The sequence below is a fragment of the Balaenoptera musculus genome, chromosome 10, assembly GCF_009873245.2.
Source record: "Balaenoptera musculus isolate JJ_BM4_2016_0621 chromosome 10, mBalMus1.pri.v3, whole genome shotgun sequence".
NCBI lineage: Eukaryota > Metazoa > Chordata > Mammalia > Artiodactyla > Balaenopteridae > Balaenoptera > Balaenoptera musculus.
Window position 1 is genome coordinate 79,558,023 of NC_045794.1, and position 25,256 is coordinate 79,583,278.

General features: G+C 47.9%; 1 protein-coding gene across 1 annotated transcript in view; it reads left to right on the forward strand.

The window, feature by feature from the left end:
* Positions 1–25,256, forward strand: part of ELK3 (ETS transcription factor ELK3) — a 70,064-nt gene that overhangs the window by 39,182 nt on the left and 5,626 nt on the right. Inside the window, exons 3-4 of the mRNA XM_036866269.1 lie at positions 11,251–12,033; positions 21,762–21,884. Of these exons, the coding sequence (XP_036722164.1) occupies positions 11,251–12,033; positions 21,762–21,884 (906 nt within the window). The remainder of the gene's footprint in view (positions 1–11,250; positions 12,034–21,761; positions 21,885–25,256) is intronic.

Sequence of the window (25,256 nt, forward strand, 5' to 3'; positions counted from 1 at the left end):
AAGGAGGGGAAGCTCACATGTATGGAGCATCTGTCTTGAGCCAGGCCCTGTGGTAGATATTTTTACATTTAGAGACTCGTTCCCTAACACGTGAGATGCCTGTCGTCTCTGTTGGCAGTGGGCCCATTTCAGAGGTGGGGATACTGAGTCTCAGAGAGGTTGACTAACAGGTTCAAGATGAAGCGGCCGGTGAGCAGCAGAGCTTTCTGCCTCGGAGTCTTGACCCCAAGGCCCACGCTCAGGACTACGAAGCTGGAGGGTCACACAGTTGCAGAGCCAGGAACTCAAGCTTGAATCCCATATTCCTAATATTGCTGATTACTGCCCCAGGGCAGGCAGGCAGAGGGGCCCGGCTTCCCATGTTTGTTGTTGGAAATGATAATGGGAAAAACTGCTGAAAACGTGAGGTGGTAGTTCTGGATGCCCCAGAACACCCTGCGCTTCCTTTGCATCCAGATGACACTTCCTAAAGAAAGCCAGATTGGAGCACGGCACCCCTCCGCCTGTGCGCCTGCCCGGCTCCCTGCAGCCTCCAGGAAAGGCTCCAAAGTCCCTTCACCATCTGGCCGCCTCCCGACTGCTTCCCCTGCAACTGCCCCACCCGCAGGGGAAGTAGGGGAGCAGTTTTACATTTTATTTTATTAACACGCCAGGGGCCTTTAATAAAAATACCCTTGAGTGTTGAAAGGGAGCCAGGGGGAGACAAGACTCCCCATCCAGTGAGAAGCAGCCGCGGGCCCAGAGGGGGTGGGAAAATGCCCTTAACATCGTGCAGTCTGGGCTTCCCGGGTGGGGTGGGTGCCCCTGGGGCAGCAGGGAGAGGAGCCCTTCACTCCAGGCCAGGAGAGAACTCGGAAGGACGGTTGGCCCTGCAGCTTTACAGTGCCAGAGAATAGAGATCTCAACCCAAACCACAAGGAAACCTCCCCCGGGAGTCGGCCAATTCCGAGACAGAGTTGGAGCCCTTTATTGGCAGCATGTTATTCTTAGAAGTTGGAAGTGGGGCTGGGTGTGATCGCGCGTGTGTGCGAATGTGCGCGCTCCAAGCTTCAGCTTTAGACCCAGGACGGCCCAGGCTGCGCTGGACCCAGTGCCCTCAGCAATGTGACGGCGTGAAGGCAGGCCGAGCTCTCAGAAAGGAAAGGCCAGGCCTCCCTGCCTCGATGGACAGAGACGTTAAGAAAGAGGAGGGAGTTTCCTAGGGCTGCTGTAACAAGTTAGCACACACGTTGGTGGCTCAAAACAATAGACATTTATCCTCTAAAAGATCTGAAGCCCAGAAGTCTGAAATCGAGGTTTCAGCAGGGCCGTGCTCCCTCTGAAGGCTCTAGGGGAACATCCTTCGTTGCCTTTTCCAGCTTCTGGTGGCTCCCGGAAATCCTTGGTTCCTTGACCTATAGCTGCACCTGCCAATCTCTGCCCCAGTCTTCCCATGGCCTTCGTCCTGTGTGTCTCTCTGGATTTTTCCTTTTCTTGTAGGGACATCAGTCATTTAATTTAGTGCCCATCCCGACTCCAGGATGATTCCATCCTGACATCCTTAGCTGATTACATGTGCAAAGACCCTATTTCCAGATAAGGTCTCATTTGAGGGTGGGTGTGGATTTTGGGTGGAGGGAGCGCCATTCAACTCAGGACCGAGGAGAAGGACTGCCCCGGGGGAGGGAGCTCAGGCTCATGCGTGGGTCACAGGATCCCTTTCATAGCTGCTCTAGGGCCGCCGTTGGGAGGCGAGCCTGCCCACAGCAGATTCCTAGCAGAGCCCAGTACAGCCAGCCAACCTCTGCGTCCCCTCGGGTTCCGGTGGCAGGGACGAGAAGAGGCAGGGTCTGCCACTGCCTTGCAAGCATCCATCAGACACTTAGAGGATGAGGACAGAGGCCAGATTCCCTTCCCTTGCTGTTCCTCAGAGCCCAGCCAGGAGCTTTCCATACACACGCATCTTCGGTGTTTGTTGAAAGAATGTTTGCGTGTTATGGAGGAGGAACTTTGAGCATGACTCCTACAGTGAGTCCTTGTTCTGACTTTGGAGAGAAGACAGTTAGATTCTGTGTCAGGAAAGAATGAGTCAGATCATGGTCTGGATGGGAACCCAAAACAAGGAGCTGAAGACAGGGTGTTGGCTGCGAAGCCGGGGGCCTGGAGGCTCAGCTTTGCTACTTACTAGGCTGTGAACCCAGCTTGGAGCCCCGGATCCCTTATCTGTGAAATGGGTTTCAAAGTGTTGTGAGGCTTACATGAGATACTGCATAAGCCTTCTGTAACTGTAAAACAAAGTACCCATATAAGGAATTTTGATTCCTTGAAGGCAGAATAAAATGAGAAGACAGTGTGATACAATGAGGATGCTATTCAATTAGATCATTGCTTGCTGGGTGAAATTCCACTGGGTGAGAGCTCATGTTTTGCGGACTTCTCTGAGTGAGGCACTGACATACACTGGCCTTTTAGAAAAAACTGCCCTATGAGGTATTTTTATTTCCCTTTTAGGAATAAACTGAATATCTAATTTTGGGAAAGCAACTATCTAATACATCTCCTGTCCCTTAACTTCGTCTGTATGTTTTTCAAAGATACCACCATCCTTTATCATGTTTTGAAGATTGTTTAAAATTCATTTTCCTAAATTCATGTAAAAATGTTGCTTTGAGAATATCAACATTTTATATTAAATGTGTTTCCAACTCATTGAATTGAGGTGAGCAAACCGAAGCCTGCAGAAGTTCAATACCTTTTCAAGGTCATAGTAAGTAACGAAGCTGGGATTCAAACCTGGGTCCATTCATCCCAGTGCTGGTCGCGCTTCGCCTCTGGCCCATCAAGGCCCTGGGCCTGTCTCTTTGTGTGAGCAGCTCTGCTCAGGCCTGTGGATACTGGGAGGAGTTGCCCATCGCTCTCCATGCTCCCTCCGAGCCCTTCTGCTGCTCGGCGGGGGCCGTAACCAGGCCCTGTATGTGGACATCAGCTTCCTGTTATTTTCCTGTCACCCTTGGGTGTCACCCACTTAGAGGTGGGCTTCTGATGTCCATCCTGCTGTGGTGGGACTGCTGGGTCCCCAGTGCCTCAAGTAGGGTGTCCCATCAAAGCAGGCACCTCCTCTGCCCTGAAGGTGGGCAGAGGCAGCTCTAGTGGGGTTAAAGAACAGCCTCAGGAAGGCCGGGCTTCCTCAGGAGGAGCTAGAAGCGCCCTAGCTTCCTGAGCGTGGAGCTGGTTTTCCCAGGCTCGCCGCAGTTACCCCGAGATTCCTCTGGAATGCAGAGCCCGTGGTCCTGGCAGCCTGGCTTAAGCAGCAGCCTCTGAGCCAACTCAGCTGCTTTCTGGGAGAGGGTGTGGTGGTGGAACAGAGAAGGCTTTGGTCTTGGCTCTGGATAGAATTGGATTCAAACTTGAGCTCCTCCAGCTACAAGCTACGTGATCTTGAGTGCCTAAGCTTTTCAGAGCCTGCTTCCTTCTCTTAATTTGACGAGCAAAACATATGAAACATAATTTTTTTAATGTGAAAATGCAGATAAGCAAAAACAAATTTGCAAATCAACGGTAATCCTACCTCTGTCAAATTTTATTATACACCTTTCAAGATTAATTTTTCTCCTTTCATTTGATACATGTAAAATGATTTCATTAAAATAATGGAAGCATCCCAGGCATGCTGCTTTTCCCCCTAATTTTAATTTAAAGACGTGGGGAAATGTTAACGATGTATTGTCCTCTAAAAGACCTCTGTGGAATTCTGTCGTAAGGCTCACCCAGCATTGAACCCACCCCTGTGGGGTGGGAAATTGGGTATAACCTCACTTCCAACCAAGAGCCTCGACTTTTTCATCTTAAAAATGGGATCACAGTGCCCATCTCGCGAGGCAGCTCTGCATGTACACCACGTGACAGGCCCTCGCAAATGCTTGCTTCTTTTGCCCTTTCTGGCCACGGGTTCCTTTCATGTAGGCTAGCTACCCCGGCCAGACGAAAGTCCCCCAAGTAAATCCTTTCCACTTCCCTGCCCCAGGATCTCGGTGACAGGCGCTCAGGGCCAGCTGCCTGTGTCACCCTCCCCGAGGGCCGCAGCCACAGCAGACGCCATGGATCTGGGCCGCTGCCTCCAGCCTGGGCAGTGCGTTTCCTGCTCTGAGAGGCATCAGAGAACAGCGAGATCGGCTGGGGTGTCCGGTTAGTGTTTGCGCCAGTTGTCAGGCTGGACGTGCGGCATCTCGGCCGAAGCTGCTGGGGCATTCCGAGCGGGACGCTTGGACTCCCCAGTTGCTCGCGTCTGCTGCTCTCTGCGGGAGGGCCTCTCTTCCCCCCAGTCCTGAATCAACTGGCGTGTGTGAGGTTTTCTTCACAGTGGATGTCAAGTGCTGGCCACACGAGGCATGACGGACTGAAGCCTCGGTTCTGCTTCTTGTCTTAACCCAACGAAATAGAACATCGTGTTGCCCCTCCTTGGTCGAGATACGTAAACCAGGTGTGTTTCTGTCTGCCGGAAGGCCCAGCTGGTCACCCAGACCCGTGGGAATAAGTACAGCCTTCTAAGAGGTTTAATTTTGACTCTTCAGTTGTCATCAGAGCTGATGGAGGGTGGTTTTTACGTTTTGTTTTGGCTTTGCTTCAATGGGAGTGTGAAAATAATAATGCTAAGAGCTGATATATACTGTGGGCTTATCACGTGTGGTTGTCTCAGGCATTCTGCTAAGCATTATGTGGATTACACAGTCAATCCCGCAAGGTGGGTGGGAGGTCGGTCCCCTCATTTTATAGAGGAGGAGACGACTGATAAGAGACAGGGGTGGCATTTGACCTCAGGCCGTGACTCTGGAACCGCTCCTTGTCATCCCGGTGGCAGCCCTGGTGGCCAGGTCAAGTGGGGATTTATGGAACGATCCACCACTCTGTCCTCTGTACCCAGCCCTGCTGCCAGTGTTGGGTTCAGAAAAGGATGGGCTGTCTGTCGTGAGCCGCAGACATCTCTCAGTTTTGAGAACAAGATAGGAAAGTTGTGAAATCGGGGGGTGGGGGGTGGGGCAGGGGTCCTGCAGTTTCTGGGAGCCCTGAAATGGTGGAGGATGAAGGGAGCCGCAGCCCTACTGATGGGGACCCCACAGCTGGTCCGGCTCCTCCTGGGGTCAGGAGCAGCCCCCAAGGGAAGGGCAGCACTGGGGAGGAATGAGAGCTGGGGAAAGAGGTCCGAGCACAGGAAAGCCCCAAGCATGACCCTACATCAAAATTGGGGTGCCGGGCCAGAGCCGACAGAGGCAACACTTATTTGCCGGGATAAGTGGAATTACAGTTTATTAAGCTCTCACAGAAGGTGTGAGGTTGTGGAGGTTTGCATTAGCCCCCAGTGTCTGTCTGGGAGTTTTCCACTTAAAAATGCCAGCAAAAAAGCATATGCGAAAGTATACGTATCGGATGCATCACATGGAGCTTTAACCAGCCTGGGGATTAGCCGTGGAAAATCGTCTGTCATGGGGTGAAGCCTCTGGCTTCCTGCCTCAGTCGGTTCTCTCCACAATGAGAGTCATTCATTCAATAAACATGTAGCGAACTTAATAGGATCCTTCATAACATCAGAATTAAGATGGTAAATTCAATTCCACAAGCATCTCTTCATTACCCTGCACTGTATGTAATTTTTTTAAAACCATAATACTTAATAGACATATGTCTGAGTTCTCCACTGTATGGGATTATTTACACAAGCTCCTTCTTCTTTAGTGGGAGGAGAAGGCAGAGTTGGGTGTAATGTATACATATTTGAACACACCCATGGACACACCTATTTTTGTAAGTAAGCCTGGAACCCGTCAGGGCAGCAGGCGACATTGAGGGAAGTGGAAACAGGACCCACTCTCTCGGCACTGTCTGTCTTGTTACGGCGAAATAAGCTAGGGAGACTCCCATGGGACCAGAGGTAGCTGGTGCATCAGGAAGGGTTGCTTTGCACAAGGCGGCCACAGTCCTGCCCCAGATGGACTGCTTGCCCTGTAGGCTCCAGCAGTCTTAAAACACCCACTGGGCAGTAGTAATGGAGGGAGTGGTTTGGGGACCCGAGCTTCCACTTCTGCTGGAACTGCCGCGTGGGGTGCGTTGGGTGGGTGTTGCTTTCTCCCTCGCTGAAGTTGGTCCCGTCCTTGCCGCCTGTAACCTCACACGGAATGCCGGGTCAGAAGTCCACCCTGGTTGTGAATACACATTTGATGGAAAATTACGAACAGAGGCTGGTCCTCTACATGTGGAGGGAAGATGTGTGCAACTGTTGCCCTGAAACCATGCTTGAGAGTCACTCGGCCCAACTGGACACAGACAGCGTTTGTCAGGTTACCAGGCAACCGTAAACACCAAATGCGTGTGAGTCTGGGAGGAAGGGGTGGAAAAACCAGGCTTCATCTAAATATCCTTGTCACTTTTCATAATAAGAGCCCATCCCCAAGTGCTCTCGTGTCCTGGGCTGTGTCAGCCCGAGTCTTGTGTCACCCGTTGTGGCCAAGTGCTTGGAGTCAGACTGCCCAAGTACACACTCGTGATTGGGGATGATTTATACTCTCTGAGCCTCAGTTTGCCCATCTCTAAAATGGGGGTAATAACAGTTCCAATCTTTCAGAGAATTAAATGACTTGAAGGTGGTCAAGTTCTTAGTACACAGCCTGATAGATAATAGTCAGCAAATACTACCTGATGTTATTCCCCTGTACTGTGTGTTTTCTCAGCAAGCCCCTCATAGGCCAAACTCTTGCAAGGAAACCTCCCTTTGGAGGCTACAGAGAGATCTGCAAACACACATGCCCCCAGTACGCTCCTGGGGTCTGCCCTGGAAGTCGGGTACGAAGGGGCTGTCAGTTCAGCTGCCAGGCACACACTTCCTCTGAGTCCACCTACCCACCTAGGTCTCTGGCCTTGGGCATCCTGGTGGGGGGCTTTCCTCACTGGCTCCCCTCATGTGAGCAGATATCCCCGGTGTAGAGTTGGGCTCCCAAACAGCTGGCCTGCACACTCTGACCTCCTTCCTGCACCCCACCCTCCCCTCTCCTCCCAGCCCTTCCCAGCCTTCCATCTTTGCAGAGGTTTCAAATTGTCCAGGTAGCCACATCTAATCCATCTTTCCTGTTGGTTTCTAGAGAAGCAAGACCCGCCCTGGTTCTTTCCAAAAGCTGTTTGTTTCTCCTTTCGGTCATCAGCTCCTTCAGTTGTCTCCATCCCTGTCACCGTGTAGCCTTTCCCTAAAAAAACTCTCTTGGTGTCCAAGCAGCTCTCCTCATGAAGGCAGCAGCTACTGAAGGGCCCTTACTGCTTCAGCTGAGTTCAGGGCCCTGTGCAGTGTCTTCTGTTCTCTGTTCAGAGTGGGGGTTAGCATGTTATGGCAGTTGCCATCCAGCCATCAGAAGTTCCCACCATCTTCCCTTTAAGCATGCCAAAATTCTTAAAATTCCTTATGTTCTGGATGGACCTTGAGGGCATTATGCTAAGTGAAATAAGTCAGTCAGAGAAAAACAAATACTGTATGATCTCACTCATGTGGAATCCACAAAAGCTGAACTCATAGAAACTCACAGAGTAGATTGATGGTTACCAGGGGCTGAGGTGGGGAACCAGGGAGATGTTGGTCATAGGGTACCAATTTCTAGCAGTGAGATGAGTAAATTTGGGGGATCTAATGTACAGCGTGGTGGCTAGAGTTAATAATACTGTAATATATACATGAAAGTTGCAGAGAGAGTAGACCTTACATCTTCTCACAACAACAACAAAATCGTAATTACGTGGGTGAAGGATGTGGTAACTAACCTTATCGTGGTAAATATTTTGTGATCTATACGTGCATCAAATCATCACACTGTACACCTTAAACTTACACAATGTTATATGTCAGTTATATCTCAGTAAAGCTGGGGGAAAAAGGATTCCTCACATTCTCTGTCTAAATAACAGCTTTACTGAAGCATAATTCACATACCAGCTAATTCACCCATTTAAGGCATACAAGTCAATGGCTTTGAGTGTCTTTATAGAGTTGTACATCCATCATCGCAATCAATTTTAGAGCATTTTCACTACCACCCCCCCCCCCAAATGTCTTACCTTTCAGCTGTCACCCCTCAATTCCCCCATCCCACCTAGTCATCCCCTAGGAGATGACTCATCTACTTTCTGTCTCTCTATAGATTTGTCTCTTCTGGATATTTTATATAAATAGAGTCCATCATACAATATGTGGCCTTTTGTGTCTGACTTCTTTCACTTAGCCGAACACATTCAAGGTGTGTCCATGTTGTAGCTGTGCCAGTGCTTCATTCCCTTCTATGGCTGGATGATATTCTATCGTATGACCGTCCCCTATTTTGTTTATTTCTCAGTTGATAGTCGTGTGGGTTGTTCCTTATGTTCTTTTTTTTTTTTTTAAGTTTAATTTTTATTTATTTATTTATTTATGGCTGTGTTGGGTCTTCGTTTCTGTGCGAGGGCTTTCTCGAGTTGTGGCAAGTGAGGACCACTCTTCATCGCGGTGCGCGGGCCTCTCATTATTGTGGCCTCTCTTGTTGCGGAGCACAGGCTCCAGACACACAGGCTCAGTAATTGTGGCTCACGGGCCCAGTTGCTCCGTGGCATGTGGAATCCTCCCAGACCAGGGCTTGAACCCGTGTCCCCTGCATTGGCAGGCAGATTCTCAACCACTGCGCCACCAGGGAAGCCCCCTTATGTTCTTTTTAACACATTGAGGCCCAGCTCTCTATTTGAGATTGCCTTTCAATTTCCAACCACTTTTAGCATTTTTATCACAGCCCCAAATGACATCTTGGTTTGCTTGTGAATGTAATCCCTGCTCAGACATTATGTTCTGAATACCCATAATAAAATTAAAGGTTGGTTCTGTTAAAAAAAAATAATAATAATTTCCAAGACCTGGCAGAAGAAAGGATTCAGCCCATACAGTTTCTCTTTTCTTCTGTGTAATTATTTAGGCTTTAATGATTCACTCAGTTTAGATGAGTATTCACACTGGCTGAGAATAAAATGAAGTTTTCCTCCAGGGAGAAGAATATTATGAGTGGGAAACAAAAATACCTTAGAATTTTAGCAGAGGAACACACCAGGCAAGCATGCTTTCTTTTTATGGGTCAGGTGGCACCAATAACACCCTTATTTAACCCTTTCCTTTTGGGAGCTGATTTCTCCCAGGCGCGTTGTCTACCCAGGCTTGGTGTGTCACGTGCAGAGATGATGCCAATTAGGCCCAGGTGGAATTCTTAAGTTTACTAGATCTCTCTGAAGTTTCTCTAAGTGGTTTTCAGTTTTGCTAGTGTCGAGTGTGAAGATGAGGTCAGATGGAGTAAATGGGATTTGGTGGGTTAAATTGCAGGCCAGGGTGCCATGCACTGGAACTGTTCAGCTTTCAATCTCACGTACTCAGGTTTGAACCTCCTGTGTGCTGGTGCTGAGCATAGTTTCGCCAGGATTTGCGTTATTGGGTTTTCTGGTGCTGCCTGGGGACCTTGTGTGTCCCTCCCTTAGATGCCTGCCCTGAAGAATTCTTCCTTGAAAATCTCAGTGGCTTGGTAATTATGCTCATCCCTCCTGACTGCTAGATAAATTCACTTCTGGGATTTGAGGGTGCATTTAAGGAGGACAAAGGCAAGTTAGCAGGCTGTAATGTAACAAGAGGGAAGGCAAAAGCATAATATATTTATACACCAAACTGATCACAAGATGAACATCAAAATTTAATTAAATTTCCTCTCATATATTTGAAAGTTGCTAAGAGGGTAGATCTTGAAATTTCTCATCACAAGGGAAAAAAAAATTTGTGTGTGTGTTGATGGATGTGAACCAGACTTATTGTGGTGGTCATTTTGCAGTATACACATGTCAATCATTATGCTGTACACCTGAAACTAATGTTATATGTCAATTGTATCTCAGTTTTTAAAAATTTGAGATGAACTAATTTTAAAATGTCATCTCTACTAAGGGGGCTCTTTGATTCTCTCCCTCCAACTTTGTGTGGAAATGGGAAAAACCTTAGGCTTTAGAATTAGTAGATCTTGTGGCTCTTGGGCACATCACTTCCCATCTCTGAGCTTATGTCATAAGGATGATACCCTCCAGCCTACAATTGGGTTCATGTGAGATCAAATGGGATCACTTGTGCATAACACCCAGGACAGAGTAGATGCTCAACAGGAGCTATTTTTCAAGCTCTTCTCCCCCAAATGATTTTTTTTTTTTTTACACTCATTCATACCCAGGTTTTAAGTGGAACCGTTTGTAAGTTAGTCCTCTTCCCACAGGATGGTGCCGCTACCTCTCTGTGCTTGAGGGAGACCATCTTTGTCTGCCTTGAGTACCTCGGACCCGGCAAGCATTTGATAGACTTTGCTAATGTTCGGATTTAATAAATCTCAAGAACAGTACAGCCTTTAAAATGAAGTCCGTTCTCCCAAAGGGGGGGGTGGAAACTTTTGCAATGATTATTGGTTTTCATTTCCATCCTAATGTTTGAGGATGGGAGCCATAAACTGAAGAGCCAGAAGTAGATACCAGCAACTTAAAATACTGTATGAATGTCGTGAACATCCAAGTAGACGCTTTGTTTTTTCCTCCAGCAGCTTTCTTGGCAGAAAATTAAAAAGGAAAAAAATGGCTACATGATTTAAGAAAACACTGTGGTGTTTTGGTGATAATAACTTACATTTCTATAATGCTTTCCAGCTTACAGAATGCTTTCCCATGATTATTTCATTGAATTCTCACAAGTCCCAGAGGTAGGTAAGACAATACTGTGTTATGGTAAAGGTAAGGCTGCCTCTGCGACTTACCTACCATGTGGCTCTGTGGGTTATTTAAATGCTCTAAGCTTATTTTCCTAAGGTTTAAAACGGGAGTTGAATCATCCCTTTCTTTTAGGATCGCCGTACAGATTATATGAGCTAATGCATAAACAATACCAGCGACATAGTAAGTGCTTAATTATTGGCAACTGTTACTATATTCTTAGGTATAATAATCCTCACTTCACAGATGAGGAAACTAAAAATGACCATCAGCTTGCCGAAGATCACACCATTTGTAATTAGCAGAACTGGAATGCAAATCAAAATTCTTCTGCCCTCAGCTTTAGTCCTCTTTCCGTTACACCTTAGCTGAGATGTGCCGTCAGGACTGTTGCGGTGCTTCTGCCAGCAAGGTTCCCCCACAAGAATGAGCCTCTTACCAGTTTCTCTGATGCACTCATCTTTTCCACGTCTGCTTTTGTGTTCACAGAACATCATCAAGAAGGTGATCGGGCAGAAGTTTGTGTATAAATTCGTCTCTTTCCCGGAGATACTGAAAATGGACCCTCACGCGGTGGAGATCAGCCGGGAGAGCCTTTTGCTGCAGGACAGCGAGTGCAAGGCACCCCCCGAGAGCCGCGAGGCCCACAGACACGGCCTGTCCGCCCTCAAGAGCGCCAGCCGCAACGAGTACATCCACTCGGGCCTGTACTCGTCCTTCACCATCAACTCCCTGCAGAACCCACCCGAGTCCCTCAAGGCCATCAAGACGGAGAAGCTGGAGGAGCAGCCGGAAGACAGCCCTCCCGTGGAAGAAGTCAGGACTGTCATCAGGTTTGTGACCAACAAAACCGACAAGCACATCAGCAGGCCCGTGGTGTCCCTGCCCTCCACGTCGGAGGCCTTCCTGGCCTCGTCCGTCTCCGCCAAGATCTCCTCTTTAATGTTGCCAAACGCCGCCGCTAGCATCTCGTCCGCCTCGCCCTCCTCGTCTCGGTCCCCGTCCCTGTCCCCTAACTCGCCCCTCCCCTCCGAACACAGAAGCCTCTTCCTGGAGGCCGCCTGCCATGACTCGGATTCCCTAGAGCCCTTGAACCTATCATCGGGCTCCAAGACCAGGTCTCCATCTCTTCCCCCAAAGGCCAAAAAACCCAAAGGCTTGGAAATCTCCGCGCCCCCGCTGGTGCTCTCCGGCACCGATATCGGCTCCATCGCCCTCAACAGCCCGGCCCTTCCCTCGGGATCCCTCACCCCAGCCTTCTTCACCGCCCAGGTAAGAGCCGTCCCGGTCGTCCTGGCTGCACCCAGACTCAGTGGCTTAGCGGAAGGGAGGAAAGAGCAACCGAAGCAACTTCCTTCTGCCCTTCAAAGGGTAATCCGAGGGTCCCTGTGGCAAAGTCACTGTGTCGTTGTGCAGGGAAATTACTTTTCCATGCCCAGGTGGGAGCATACACAAGAGGAAAGGCTTAGGGTATTGGCCACAGTGGGATGCTTGATTGGTTTCTAGCTTTTAGGGGCCTAAAGCCATCGTAAGATGGAATACGCACACTGGCCGTCAAAGCAGATCCAAACAGTGATTTCCTAGGGAAAGCTGAGCAGGCCGGTGACGTTTCAGAAGGCGCTTGGGCTTTATGAAAATTTTATGGCAGAATCTTCTCTGGGGGGCCCTTGATAAGTAGCCATTTGTTTTCTGTTAATAAGAAAATAGATGCTCACCAGTACGGCCATTGCAATCGTCAGTGGGGAGCTGGGTTGTCCTGTAGTCTCTAATAAGAAACGCAGGGGCCACATCAAACGGTGAGAAAGAGATGCTTCAGTAAAAAACAGTGCTAGTCTGAGAAAGCCCAGGTCCACAGCATAGGGGAGAGGAAAGCAAACTCGTAGAGCAAGAAAAGTCTTCGGTGCTGTTAACTCCAACATGAAGGCGGCCTTTTCCTCTAAATACAGTATTCAGATGCTCACTCGTGTCCAGCTGGCAGCTGCAGGGCAAAGGCAGAGCAGGTACTGGTAAACCTACTTCTGCTTCCTCTGGAAAACTGGATGCGTTTCAGTGGCAGAGGTTAAGTGCATTGGCTTTGGGGTCACAGACCTGGATTCAGTCCCTGGCTGCACTGCTGGGTAGAAACGTGACTGCGGGTACTTGCTCTCTGAGCCGGTTTCCACATCTGTGCAGTGGATTGTTGTGAGGATTCAAGGGGATAATGGCTGTGGGAAGAGAGCTGGCTACAACTGGCAGGTTTTAGTATCATGTGACTTTGTGGCACCAGGGTGGGGTCATGCTTGAGGTGGGTAGGAGCTCTCTGTCCCCTGCCTCTGTACCCATCGCTGCAGTTGTCCTTGCTGTCGCCATCACTAGTGGCAGCATAACTGAGCTGCTCATGTGTGCCAGGTACTGTTCTAAACACCGTCTATGCACCGTCTGTTATTTTTCATCACAGGCCCGTGAAGGAGATACTATTGTTGTCCCATTTTTCCGACAGAGGTAAATGAGGCACGGAGGTAAGGTAACTCATCCAAGGTCACACAGCTAGTAGGCCACAGAGGTGAACTTGAACCCAGTTAGTCCGCTCCAGAAGCCATGCTCTTTAAGTAAAATGCTCTCGGCATGTGCACTGGGAAAATGCCCACTTGTCCCTGATCATGAGATGTCCGTGGAGTTTGCAGGCAGCTGAAAGCAACTCTTGGGCATTTTCCTCTCCATGGCTTCTCCCAGATGATCGTGGCCCAGGGATTTCGTGTCGGCTCGGCTTGTGAGCTGGTGGTGACGGCAGGCTGCCACGGAGGGGAGGGCTAAGGGCTCCGTTACAGGCAGAATGAGCGTGTGTGCTCTCAAGTGGGGCATTTCCTAACCAAGCAAAACTGTTCAGTGACTAAGGACCGCTGAGTAAATGGCTCAGGCACAGCGCTTCCGATGTCGCTCAGAGAAGTAACTAGAGAAGCAGGCTGGGGGGGCAATCTGAGGCTCTCCTCCCCGGCCTCCTCTGTGTTTCCAGCTGTGAGGTGTAGAGAGGCCTAGAGCCAGGCCCAGGCCAACTCTGATTTCAGCCTCTGCTTTCTCTGTGTATCACCGTCTCTGAACACGTGCCAGCCCTGTAGTCGTGTCGGAGGAAAGCGGCTCGGGCTAGCCCTGTGGTTTTGGACCTGGACATAGTGAATTTAGGGAGGCTCCGGGCAGCGGGACTGAGGATGTGTGGCTGGGCCAAGGGGAGGGGGGCCAGTGACACGAGTTAGGGACAGAGGGTGGGTGTGGAGGAATGGATGCAAAGCACCGCTGAGTAAATGGCTCAGGCACAGCGCTTCCGATGTCGCTCAGAGAAGTAACTAGAGAAGCAGGCCGGGGGGGCAATCTGAGGCTCTCCTCCCCGGCCTCCTCTGTGTTTCCAGCTGTGAGGTGTAGAGAGGCCTAGAGCCAGGCCCAGGCCAACTCTGATTTCAGCCTCTGCTTTCTCTGTGTATCACCGTCTCTGAACACGTGCCAGCCCTGTAGTCGTGTCGGAGGAAAGCAGCTCGGGCTAGCCCTGTGGTTTTGGGCCTGGACATAGTGAATTTAGGGAGGCTCCGGGCAGCGGGACTGAGGATGTGTGGCTGGGCCGAGGGGAGGGGGGCCAGTGACACGAGTTAGGGACAGAGGGTGGGTGTGGAGGAATGGATGCAAAGCTCAGGACTGGGGGACCGCATCTACTAGAACGGCCTACCAGCAGGCAGGGGGCAGCACGGGAAAGCCTGTGCCTTAGGGAGATGCGCGGGCTGGTCCTCCCACTCCCAAGCTGTGAGGGCGGGGCCTCGACCTGTGAGCGAGCGCCACGAGGTCCAAGACATGCGAGGGCGCTTCCCGAGGGGAGAGAGGCACAGGGCAGGGTCTGGACTAGGACAGGAGAGGGGCGGGGTGGCCTGGGCCAAGGGAGGGGCTTTGGGCCAGGTGTGAGGGGGTGGCGTTGGGGGCTAGGTAGTGTCTGAAGCCATTCAGAGCTAAAGGAGTCAACGGCTGCCCTTGGGAGATGGCGGAGTCTCGGCTTGAGATCCCCTCACCTTCTAGCGGGCTCAGCTCTGCACCTGCAGCGCCTGTGGCTGACAGGGAGGGAGAAACCAGAGAGAGCAGAGGAAGGGCAGGACTCGGGGTGGGGGGTGTTCCCCCAGGTGGGTTCTCTGAGAGCAGACAGGAGAGTCAAGTGGCTTTATCTTGACTTGACCAGCCTTGAGTCTTTTAGGATTTCGGGGAGGCCTCGAGTCAGTGTAGGATTTGGATTCTCAGAGAACAGGAGCTGTTCCGGGCGCCCCAGAAACTAACCCACCAGCCCCTGGTTCTCCCTCGAGTGCACAGTCAGAAACAGCACCAGCTCCCTCAGCAGTTCTCCTGAAGTCCACTGGGCCTCACACGCAGGGGTGTGAAATCGCCCCAGGGACGGGAGCGAAAGACTCCTGTTCGCCCCCAGGTCAACTCGGGGGGGGCTCCTCTCCACCCAAGGGAGCGTGGGGCGTTTCTCTCACAGGCAGCAGTGGCGCCTCACTCCCGCGGCTCACTGGCTTCTCTCCTCCCTTAGCACTTTCTGTCGCAGAAACTCCACTTTCTGTGGGGTGTGCAGTGTGTACGCAGAAACATTTGGTTACCTGTGGGGACCGCCTATCAACTTTCTTCGTGGCTAGCTTTAAAAGAGACAAAAGTGTGCTGTAATAATTTGATACCCTGCAAATGAAGTTCCCAAGAACTTGTATTTATTCCAAGAATGATTTATATTTTATATTTTATATTTTATTGATTCATTATTGATTCATTTATTCCAAGAATAATTCCCAGTTAGTTTCAGCTAGAAGCATGGCAGGAAGAAGTGTAGGATTAAGCATGTCTCGGCCTGCTTAGGGTCATGTGGTTACAATGCCCTCCAAGGACCTTATTAAACCACATACCTCGTGTAGGCCCAAATTCAGATTTGAAATTTCAAGCTACAACATGATGGGCATGAAAAAGCATCGGCATTCTGCCACTCCCCCAACATCGTAACCGCCACTCCCATCAAGAATGCATTACTCTTAGGAGTCTTTGAGAAACGATTACAAATGTAGACAGACATGATGATCACCACGAGGCACCCCCAGCGTGAACTGTGAGGAACTGAAAAATGAGAATACAAAAGCCAGCTGGTGCCAAGGAGTGAGGCAGTTGGAGCTTGGCCACCCAGGTCATATTGGACTGTTGCTAGAAAAACAAGAATGTTATCTCTGATGGCATGAGCTACAGAAATTGAGATGGGGGTGGGGGGAGGTGCCAGGATGTGAAACTCTCCTGGTTTCCAGCCAGGCACCATGGAAGCCCAAATGGTGCCAGCTGGAACTTCTGATTCTCTGTATCTTCTGCATCTGGGTGTCACCTGTCCCTCTTCCTTCCATTTGCCTCTTCTGTTTAGTCTCTCCCTCCTCCTGTCTTACCAGTGTAAAGTTAGTTCAGAATCGGAGGTTGGCTCATTGCACGTCCCCCCATTTATGCCAAGACCTCTGCTCATCTCACACGTGATGTCTAAGATGTTGAACTCAGATATGTGCGGGCACCAGGGCGTGAACTCACATCAGAGTCTGAGCATGCATGCCCCGGGCTGTTTTATTAGCAGCGGCCTTGGGTTAACACTAACTGAGTAGAGACAGCTTGCTGAGGACTGAAATGCTAAAACCTTCTTCCTGCATTTACTGATGGATGTGACAACCTTGAGCCCAGATCATGAGGTGGGAATGGGGAGTAAACTGGATGCGTGTGGTGCAGAGCCACTGGGTAGACTGCATCCTGGCTCAGCTCTGGAGTGGCTTCCATCTTACTGTCTCTTTTGCCATGATCACAAAAGGAAGTAAGTTTGGTTTTTTTCCCCTTCATCCCACTCCATGACACTGCCCTAGCTCAGCCTGCAGCTTTCTCCGTACTGGCCCTAGAGAAGAAGGATGTCCTTTTAGGAGCTCTGTTCAGTGGAGGATGTCATTGGTAGACTTTTGGGTGACTTGACACTCCAGCTGAAGGTTCTTGCTTCTCCCAGCTCTGGATTGCCTAAGATGAACAAAGTGTGATCGTCGCCCTCCCTCTTTCCACCCTGGGGCCCGTCTTTTCTGTAGATCCTTTGTGGATCTCCCGACTTCTCCCCAGTTCTACCCTTATTCTATTTTCCCCCCTAACTCTTAACATAGCTACCCTGGACCAATAGGGAATTCTCCTCTTTGTCCTCTTTTCCTTCAGATCAGCACATTCAGTGCTATACAAACTCCTGTGTGACTCTACTTCTTTTTGGAAGTTCTTAAAACCATGTTTTTATTTGAATTCAGACAACTGTAGGAGTTTCCAGAGGTTCACTGTCACCTTTTGAGGATTTTTTTAACCACAAAATGGCACTGTCATGGATTCTGTTGGCATCCATGGGAGATTAAGATTAGAGATGTTTGTTGCTACAACCTGCTCAACCATCGGCTAGGCACCTAGAGATAGAGGTGAGCAAGACATACACAGTTCCTGTTCTCATGAGCTTACAAGCTTGCTGTCCAGTAGGTAAAGAATAAGGGCAATATATAACGTGAAATTATAGAGGGCCCTGGGAACTCATTGAGGAATTTAGACTTGTTTTGATGGGAAATTAATAGCTGCTGAAGGTATAAGTCAAGGGAAACAAAAATTCCTGTTAGAATCTATCAACAAGTAATTATTTAGCATTATTTGCAAATCACAGGAAGGACACCAAAAGTACAAGTGCTTGTTTTTATGACCTTAGGACCTAGCCATGACAAGGCATACACACGCACAAGATGGCACACGGCAAGAGCCAAATACACAGTGCAGAGAAGTACCTTAGGAACAGAAGGGGGAAAGAACATGTAGTTCAATTCAACAAACCCAGATTGAGCACCTATCATGTGTCACGGGCTTTGCTTGGAGCTGGGGGTGCAAACGTGAATTAGATAGTCCCTGTTAGTTGGGAGGGAACTCATAACTTACCTTAAGTTGGTTAGTATAGTATCCCGGACACAGTACAAATGGAATTCTTAGGTATAAAAGGAATACTAAGGGAGAAGGTATTAACTTTCTTGGGGATGGGGAAGGGTGTTGGAAAGGTGTTCGTGGAAGGGAGATCACACTTGGGCGGGGGTGTTAAAGGATCAGCAGCAGTTTATCTGGCACATGGGGTGAAGAGGGCATTGTAGGCAGAGGAACACCTTGAGCCAAAGCATAAAGATGTGCAATAGCCTTGTGCATTAGGGCAGAACAGTAGTTCAGTAAGAGGGGAGGATACATTCCAAAGGTAAAGGAAGTGGTGGAAGATGGAGCCTGAGTGACATAGTGAGAATTGTGTCTTAGAAACCATCCTGATGACGTGGATTAGGGAGGGGAGAGGCTGGAAGCAGTTAGGATATGACTGTAAAATTCCAGGTGAAAGGCAATGAGGACCTAAGGCTGTGACAGTGGCATGAGGCGAAAGGCGATGGATCTGAGAGACATAGGGCCTGCCACCAACAGGACTTGGTGATGGGTGTGGAGGTGCTAGGGGAGAGCCAGAAGTTGAGTATGAGTTTGACGGAAGGAAAGAAACTCATGGGGAAAGGTTACAGGTCCAGTTTGGGCTGTGTTGAGTTTGAGGAGCCTGAAGGACATTCAGGAGGAAACACCCAGCTGCAACTGGAGTTAAGGAGAGAGTTTGGGGTGGTTAAGGGATGGTTAATAACTATAGAAGCAGATGAGATCACTTGTGGAATGGCTCTAGCCCAGGGGACCATGGGCTGAGTGGTCAGGATAGTTCTGGAATGAGTGCTGAAGAACTAGTAGGTTGGAATTGTGTGGTGCTCAGGACACTTCAACCAAAGCTCGGGGGGGGGGGAGGGGGGGGGGCGGCTTTCACATGAAACTAGGCTATGGGGGAACCTAGAATTGTGGCCAGGGAAGTTGTACTCTTTTTTCCCCTGAAACTAAACACAGTGTCTTAAGGGGATTGATTCAGTGGCGGTGCTCACAACAGATTGGAAGGGAGAGACCAGAGGCAGCTGGGCTGCTTTAGGTGGCAGTTGCTGAATGCCATCTAAGTTGATAGGGGCTTGGATGCAGCAAGACTGGAAATGAGGGGGTAAATAGGAGAGTCAGTTCCAGAAAGGGTCCACAGGCCATGCCCAGAGGGTGTGGCAGGGGGTGAGGGGAAGGCATTTTGCATCTCAGTGACTGGATGCAGGGTCGTAGACTGGGCTCTGAGTACAGGGATAGTGTCTTGTTTTACCATTGTTTCTCTGGCGCCTGATACATACTATGTACTTGGTCAGTATTTGTCGAGTGGGTAGATAAACGGTGCTCCTGTTGATAGAAATGGATGCGTCATAAACACTGGATTTGGCAAGAAGGTGGTGAGTTTGTGCCGTCTGGTTGAGGGGAAATCAGGAATCTCCTTTGAGGAGGTGGAGGGCATTTTGATGGTCAGAGGGCATGATCCAGGAGGAGGGCACTCAGGAGGGGTGTGTCTGGACACTGTTCGCTCACCAGGTTTAGCTCAAATATGAGGGCCTTCTAGAAGACTCAGTATTAAGTGTAAGAAGAACTGAGTGGGGAGGATGAAATGAGGTCCTGAGAGAGGGTCTTTCCCCTTGAAAATGAACACCCACTGCCTTTGGGCCCTAGGGCATCCCTTCCCTGGCAGGTGCCAGGATCAGTAAGTCCCTGTCTGCCATTCAGAAAGAGCTCATTTGCTAAGACATTCTTCAGTGAAGGAAGAGGAAGCATGCGTTTTGCTGGTGGCTTCTTTCTTTAGCCTCTACCTCGGGCTCAGCTTACCCTCCATGACTCAAGGTGCTTGTGGAGAGAGGCTGTGAAAGCTCACATGATACCAGAGATAAGCCAGGCCAGGCTTTATAGGAATTTTCCCTAAAAGAGCAACCAACCAGTTTTTTTCTCTACAGCCACAGGATCTTCAGGCAGAACAGGGATGGGAGGGAGAGGGAGGAGTGAATGAAGTCATTTTACAGTATTTATTTGCATGTATTATAGAAGACATTTCAAATGTATTTAACATGAGAAACAGAAGGCTACTGTATTCTGAGTATATCCTGTATCCCTTAGAAACAAATATGCAAAACATCTCAAATTCAGACATGGGATGAATTTTAGACTATGAAAATATATTCTACACCTCATATGTTGCTCAGAGGATTAAAAAGAAATGGATATATATTTATGGCCATGGATGAGAGAAAGGTAGCTAGCTATGTTTTGTAGTTTAGCAGATTCACTGTCTCTTTAGAGCTGTGAGACTTTCATTGGTAGGTAAACTAGGAGGCCCTGAACACATTGGTTAGTAAATGTTAATGTGGCATACTGTGGTTGGGACCTGGCTTCAGAGTAACATGCAAATACTAGTTCTCAGATCACCTGAGCTGTGAACTTGACCCTAACATGACTGAGAAGAACCTTAAAGCACCAGCTGACTAGGTTGGTTTGTCTGTTTCAGAACATTAAGTACTTTTCCATATACAGTTGAGGATTTCTCCCATGAAGAGGTGAAATACAGTTCATCAAGTACACTTTTAATTAATTACTAATGATAACAGTCCTGAACACTTATTGAGCATTTGCTCCAGGCACATATTAAGAGCTTTACACAGATCATTTATTCTTCCTAACAATCCTGTAATGTAAAAAACGTAGGCATTTTTCTCCCTGTCTTGCAGATTAGGAAACTGAGGCATAGAAAGGTTACCTAGCTAGTAAGTAGTGGTTCTGAGATGGGAACCCTGGCAGAGCCCATGTGGAACTGCTAAGCCTGAACCGTTAGGCCAGATGGCCTGGCAAGTTTGTGAAATTGCCTTGAATTAGAACAAATGGGAAACTTATCCAAAACAAGTGTTTATCCTAGTAACCTCATAGGTCATTCAATATGTAGGAAATGCTGTAGAACCAAAGACTCAAATAATTTGAGCCTTTTCAGCAGCTTGTTTGAGAACCTTTGGATGTTTGTCTCCTTTCCACTGAACAGAGCAGACCTTTCAACTTAGGTTTAAGCTAAATGTTCTGGATAATCAACGAAGCTGCTAAGGCCAATTCTAGGAAAAAATAACACTTTAGCATCTAGCGCGATGCAATCTGAAATGCTGGCGCCCTTGCTGTCGTTTCTTCTTACACAGAGGCACCTTATGACATCACAAAACTGCTGAGGGGTCCTTCTAGTCAGCAAAGGTACCAAACCACCCTGGCCAGGGAGTTTGGCTCCGCTGAGAATAAAAGCCATGCGACTTACCAGCTGGGGCGTAAGTGTTTTTCTTCTGCACTCTTGGCTGGCTTGCAGGCCAGGACTCCTGCTGCGTGTATGCAAGCAAATGCAATCCTTGGCACTCTCCCAGGAAACCCAGAGTTCTGGCTTTATACCCAATCTGACAAGAAAGGATTTTTTTTCCCCCTCCAAACCATTTGCCAGGGAGATGAAGTCTCATGAACGCCATATCCGGAGTGAAATCTGGAAAACCCAGTTCAGAGCTTTTGATGAAGCTGCTACAGGGTATTTTAGCAGCAGATCCTGAAGTATTAAAGGGCTGTTGATTGATAGGGAAAGTGAAGCTTGGGAGGCCCTTTAAAAAATGTGTGTGTATGTGTGTAGCCAAAGGAATGGATGTCCACTGTAGAAAAATAAGAAAATATAGATAGGAAAAAATAAAGCCCTTTCATGGGATCCCACTTACTTGTACAATAAATCTTGTTTAATGCGTGAGGAGGAGCAAATTGAAGAGCACCTGGACAAAAGTTGCTAGGAACTTGAGTTTTCTACTAGAATGCTTAAGGAAGGTAATGTTTCCATACTTTCTTCCTTTATAAAATTGCTCATACAATTAGCATGGAAGGAAATTAAGCTGCACAGCCCTGCAGAAATAACAAAGTTGTCAGATTTTCCTAAAATGGTGAAGCTTGTTTCTTGGTTTGTGGCTAATGCCCCTGGCCACACTACTGACCACAGGTGGAGTCAGGTGATACCTGTATCAAAAACTGTGTATGTGCTTCTTTCCCAGACACCAAATGGACTGCTTCTGACCCCGAGTCCACTGCTATCCAGCATACACTTCTGGAGCAGCCTTAGTCCAGTTGCTCCACTGAGCCCCGCCCGGCTGCAAGGGCCAAACACGCTGTTCCAGGTGAGCATTTGGAAACGAACTTTTAAATGTGGAATTTCTAAGGGATGTGTTTCCCCAGTAAATCCTGCAAGGTATATTTTTCACTAAATGTAGGGCAGAACTCACTGTTTAAGTTTCCAAAGGAATTCAGGTTCACGTGGCATGCAAAAAGGCTGTCTTCAGAGGCACGTATTTTCACTGAGGTGGAGTTCTCATGTCAGATACCCATAAATAGAACAGTATGTTCTTGAAGTGGTTTTGGGTATTGCACGACTATGAAAACTGGAACTTACTAAGGAAAAAAAATTTTTATTGTATTTTATAAAATCTCATAAAAGACTTTAAAATACTAATCTATTAGTCAACGTAGTGACATCACAAAATAAAATTGGAAAAAATAGTGAAACAGCTTCTCCAAACTGTGATTAGAAATTTACCTGCATAATTCTATGATCAGAATCAGCTAAGCTCTTGTTCCATAAAAAAAAAAAAAAAAAAAGCTTCCAGGGCATTTGGTTAAAAATGAATTAAGTCTCCACTATTTTACCTTGTAAAACTCCCTGTACTAGGTAAGCACATTCATTAGTCATTCCCACACTAGAATCCTGCAGTAGCATCACTTGCTGTCGTGTGGAAATCAGTATTTCCTCTTGGAGACTCAAAGATTACTCACTGACCAAGATGTTACTGTTTGACTATGTGAATGTAGTGTAGAAGGGATCCTAGGGACAGGAATGAAGCAAAACTGGATAAAGTACAAACCCCCTCTCGACCTGATTCTAGCCTGGTCTGTCTCATTCACCCTGCATCCCCACGTGTGCCCCCGCCCCCCCCAACATGGCTTACCCCAAGTTAGTTGTAGTTCTTTTGCTCTCGTTGCATCTAGCGCTTGCCACTTTGTATTCATCTGGCATCTCCCCCTAAACTGTGGGCCCTCAAGAGGCCATCTTGTTTGTTGCTGTGGTGTGCGCTGTGGCACTTAGCACATTTCTTGGTACACAGAATGATGTTCAGTAAGTATCACTGGCTGACTAAGGATGGATGCCTCAGAATTCATCAAGAGATGTCTAAGAAAGTTAAGTGTTAAAAAGATCAGGCCTCAGTGCTTTTCTGAGTTGTTCATTTTGCTTGTCAAGTTTAATATCTACCTCTGTGCCATGGGCTGTACATGCTGGTATTTAGGGTCTCATTGGAGAAGGGTGGAGCTTAAAGAGGTTTTGATTACTATCTTGCTTCTCTGGTTTCCTAATAGGTTGAGGTAGGTTGTCATGATGTGACTATATCCCTGGAGTAATCAGGTTTCTCTTCCTGGCCCTTCTTCTCATCACAAGAAATTGAGGATATGGTCAGCACAGCCAAAGTGGGTGATTCTTAGCCATTTTACCAGGCAAGGAAACAAAAACTAGAAATGGTGAGCAAAAACCAGTGAGCAAGTGCAGTAGTATGGCAAGTTTTAGATTAGTTAATCTTTTTGTGGGGGAACTAACAGACCCTTATTTCCTGGAAGTCTCAGATGGGAGCAGCCAGAGAGTTCCCGAGTAGAGCAGAAAGGAGTTAGTTAGCTGTATGTGCATACGTACAGTCAGCTCCATGCGGTAGGACTGTAATACTACTCTAATCCTAGAACCTGACACAGGGCCTCTCTAGGCTTCCTAGATACTTGTGAATCATGAACAGACTCTTACTTCCCTCCTTACTGGGAATTCTGCCACCTGATTGGTGCAGGCTTGGTGACCTCCGAAGGAAGCCATGGAACTATTGGTTGGGAGTTCTTTGAGAATCTGTTGCCTTAGACACTAAACCTTTTCCAGCCTGTTACTCCCAACAGGAAACAGTGGTTCGTGTCCACAGTGATTCTACACATTAGTAGGGTATCAGGAGCTCTGGGAATGGGAGATAGATAGGCATATCCCTCCTCTTCACAGTCACTACTGTAGACCAGTGGTTCTCAAGTTAACATGCACAGAATCAGCTGGAGGGTGTGTTAAAATGCAGTTGCTGAGCCCCCCCACCTCGCGGTTTCTGACTCAGAAGGTCTAGGATGGGGCCTGATAAAAACATTCGTTCAAGCTCCTAGTGTTGCTGCTGCCCCAGGAAACCACCACTTTGAGAACCACTGCGGACCAGTGGCTCCTAATTGCCATTTAGAATTCTGCAGAAGAAATGCTGCCTTTAAAGGCTACCTGCTCAGAATTTTGATTTCACAAACTGGACCTGTCCTCTCTCCTGGAAACCATGCAAACACAGTTCCTGAAAAGGAAAGTGCAACCAGGTTTGGATGGCTGACAGATCGCATGGCCTTGGGCCCTCTTTTTGGGATTGGGATCCATGAGACTAAGGAAAAACAATTTTGTACCTTTTAAAGTATTATTACTCTTCCTATGATAAGAGCATTGAGCTGGTGAAAGCTGAAATTAGCAGTTTATTGAAAATGGTAAACTAACATGGGTAAGAAGAATAATTTGATTTTTAAAAATTAGACATTTCAAATGATGGGTTTCAAAATTCAGATTACTATCAAACAGTACCCCTTTTAAACTAATGAAATAAGTTTCTTTAAAAATAGCAACGCCTCTATCACATGGCTATGTGAATGTGTTAGAGGATGGAAACAAATTAGACGCGGCTATAGTAAGTTTTAAATGATGCTGGCAGATTTCCTGCTATGATGATTAGAAAAGATCAGAATCCTTAGGTCACGTTGACAGAGCTGAGGGGTTTTGGCACAGAAGGTCCCTGATATTACTATAGTAAGTGAGAGCAGATACTGGAAAATTTTAAGGGAAGGAGAGTGAAGATATTTTATTAGCCTTTCTAGAAGAGGTATGCTTTGGAATCTAGACACGTTTTAGTGAAGAGAGAGATGCCAAAGACATTGTGCTAATCTAAATATACAACCTTGATTATAAATAGAGATGGGTTACAATGGACCGTTTAGCATTTTAAGCTTGTCTTTAGGATGGTCTGTTCCACTTTTGAACAGATTTTGAATCAGATTTGGAATACAACCTAGTCGGTACAGCTATATCTTGAAAACAAGGTAATTTTCAATTGAGAATGTTTTCTGTAATTTTTTAATTCAACAAATCTAACCCAGCAAATATTTGCAATGCTCTGAGGCAGGGACTGTGGGGATATACAATATGTGAATAATAGATGTGTAAACACAGTGCTACAGGAACCCAATAGGAGTAGCTCTTTCCAGCTGGGACGGACAGAGGCTGCAAGGCAGAAGTGTCACCTAAGCTAGGAAGAAGGGACAGGATTTTGGCAAAGTATATTCTAAATGAATAGATCTGTATCATTTGGATGTGAAAGTACATAGTCTGTTCTGGAAGGAACTGGGTGATTGATAGGAGACTGGCTAGAAAAGCAGCTGTGGGATTTGAATAG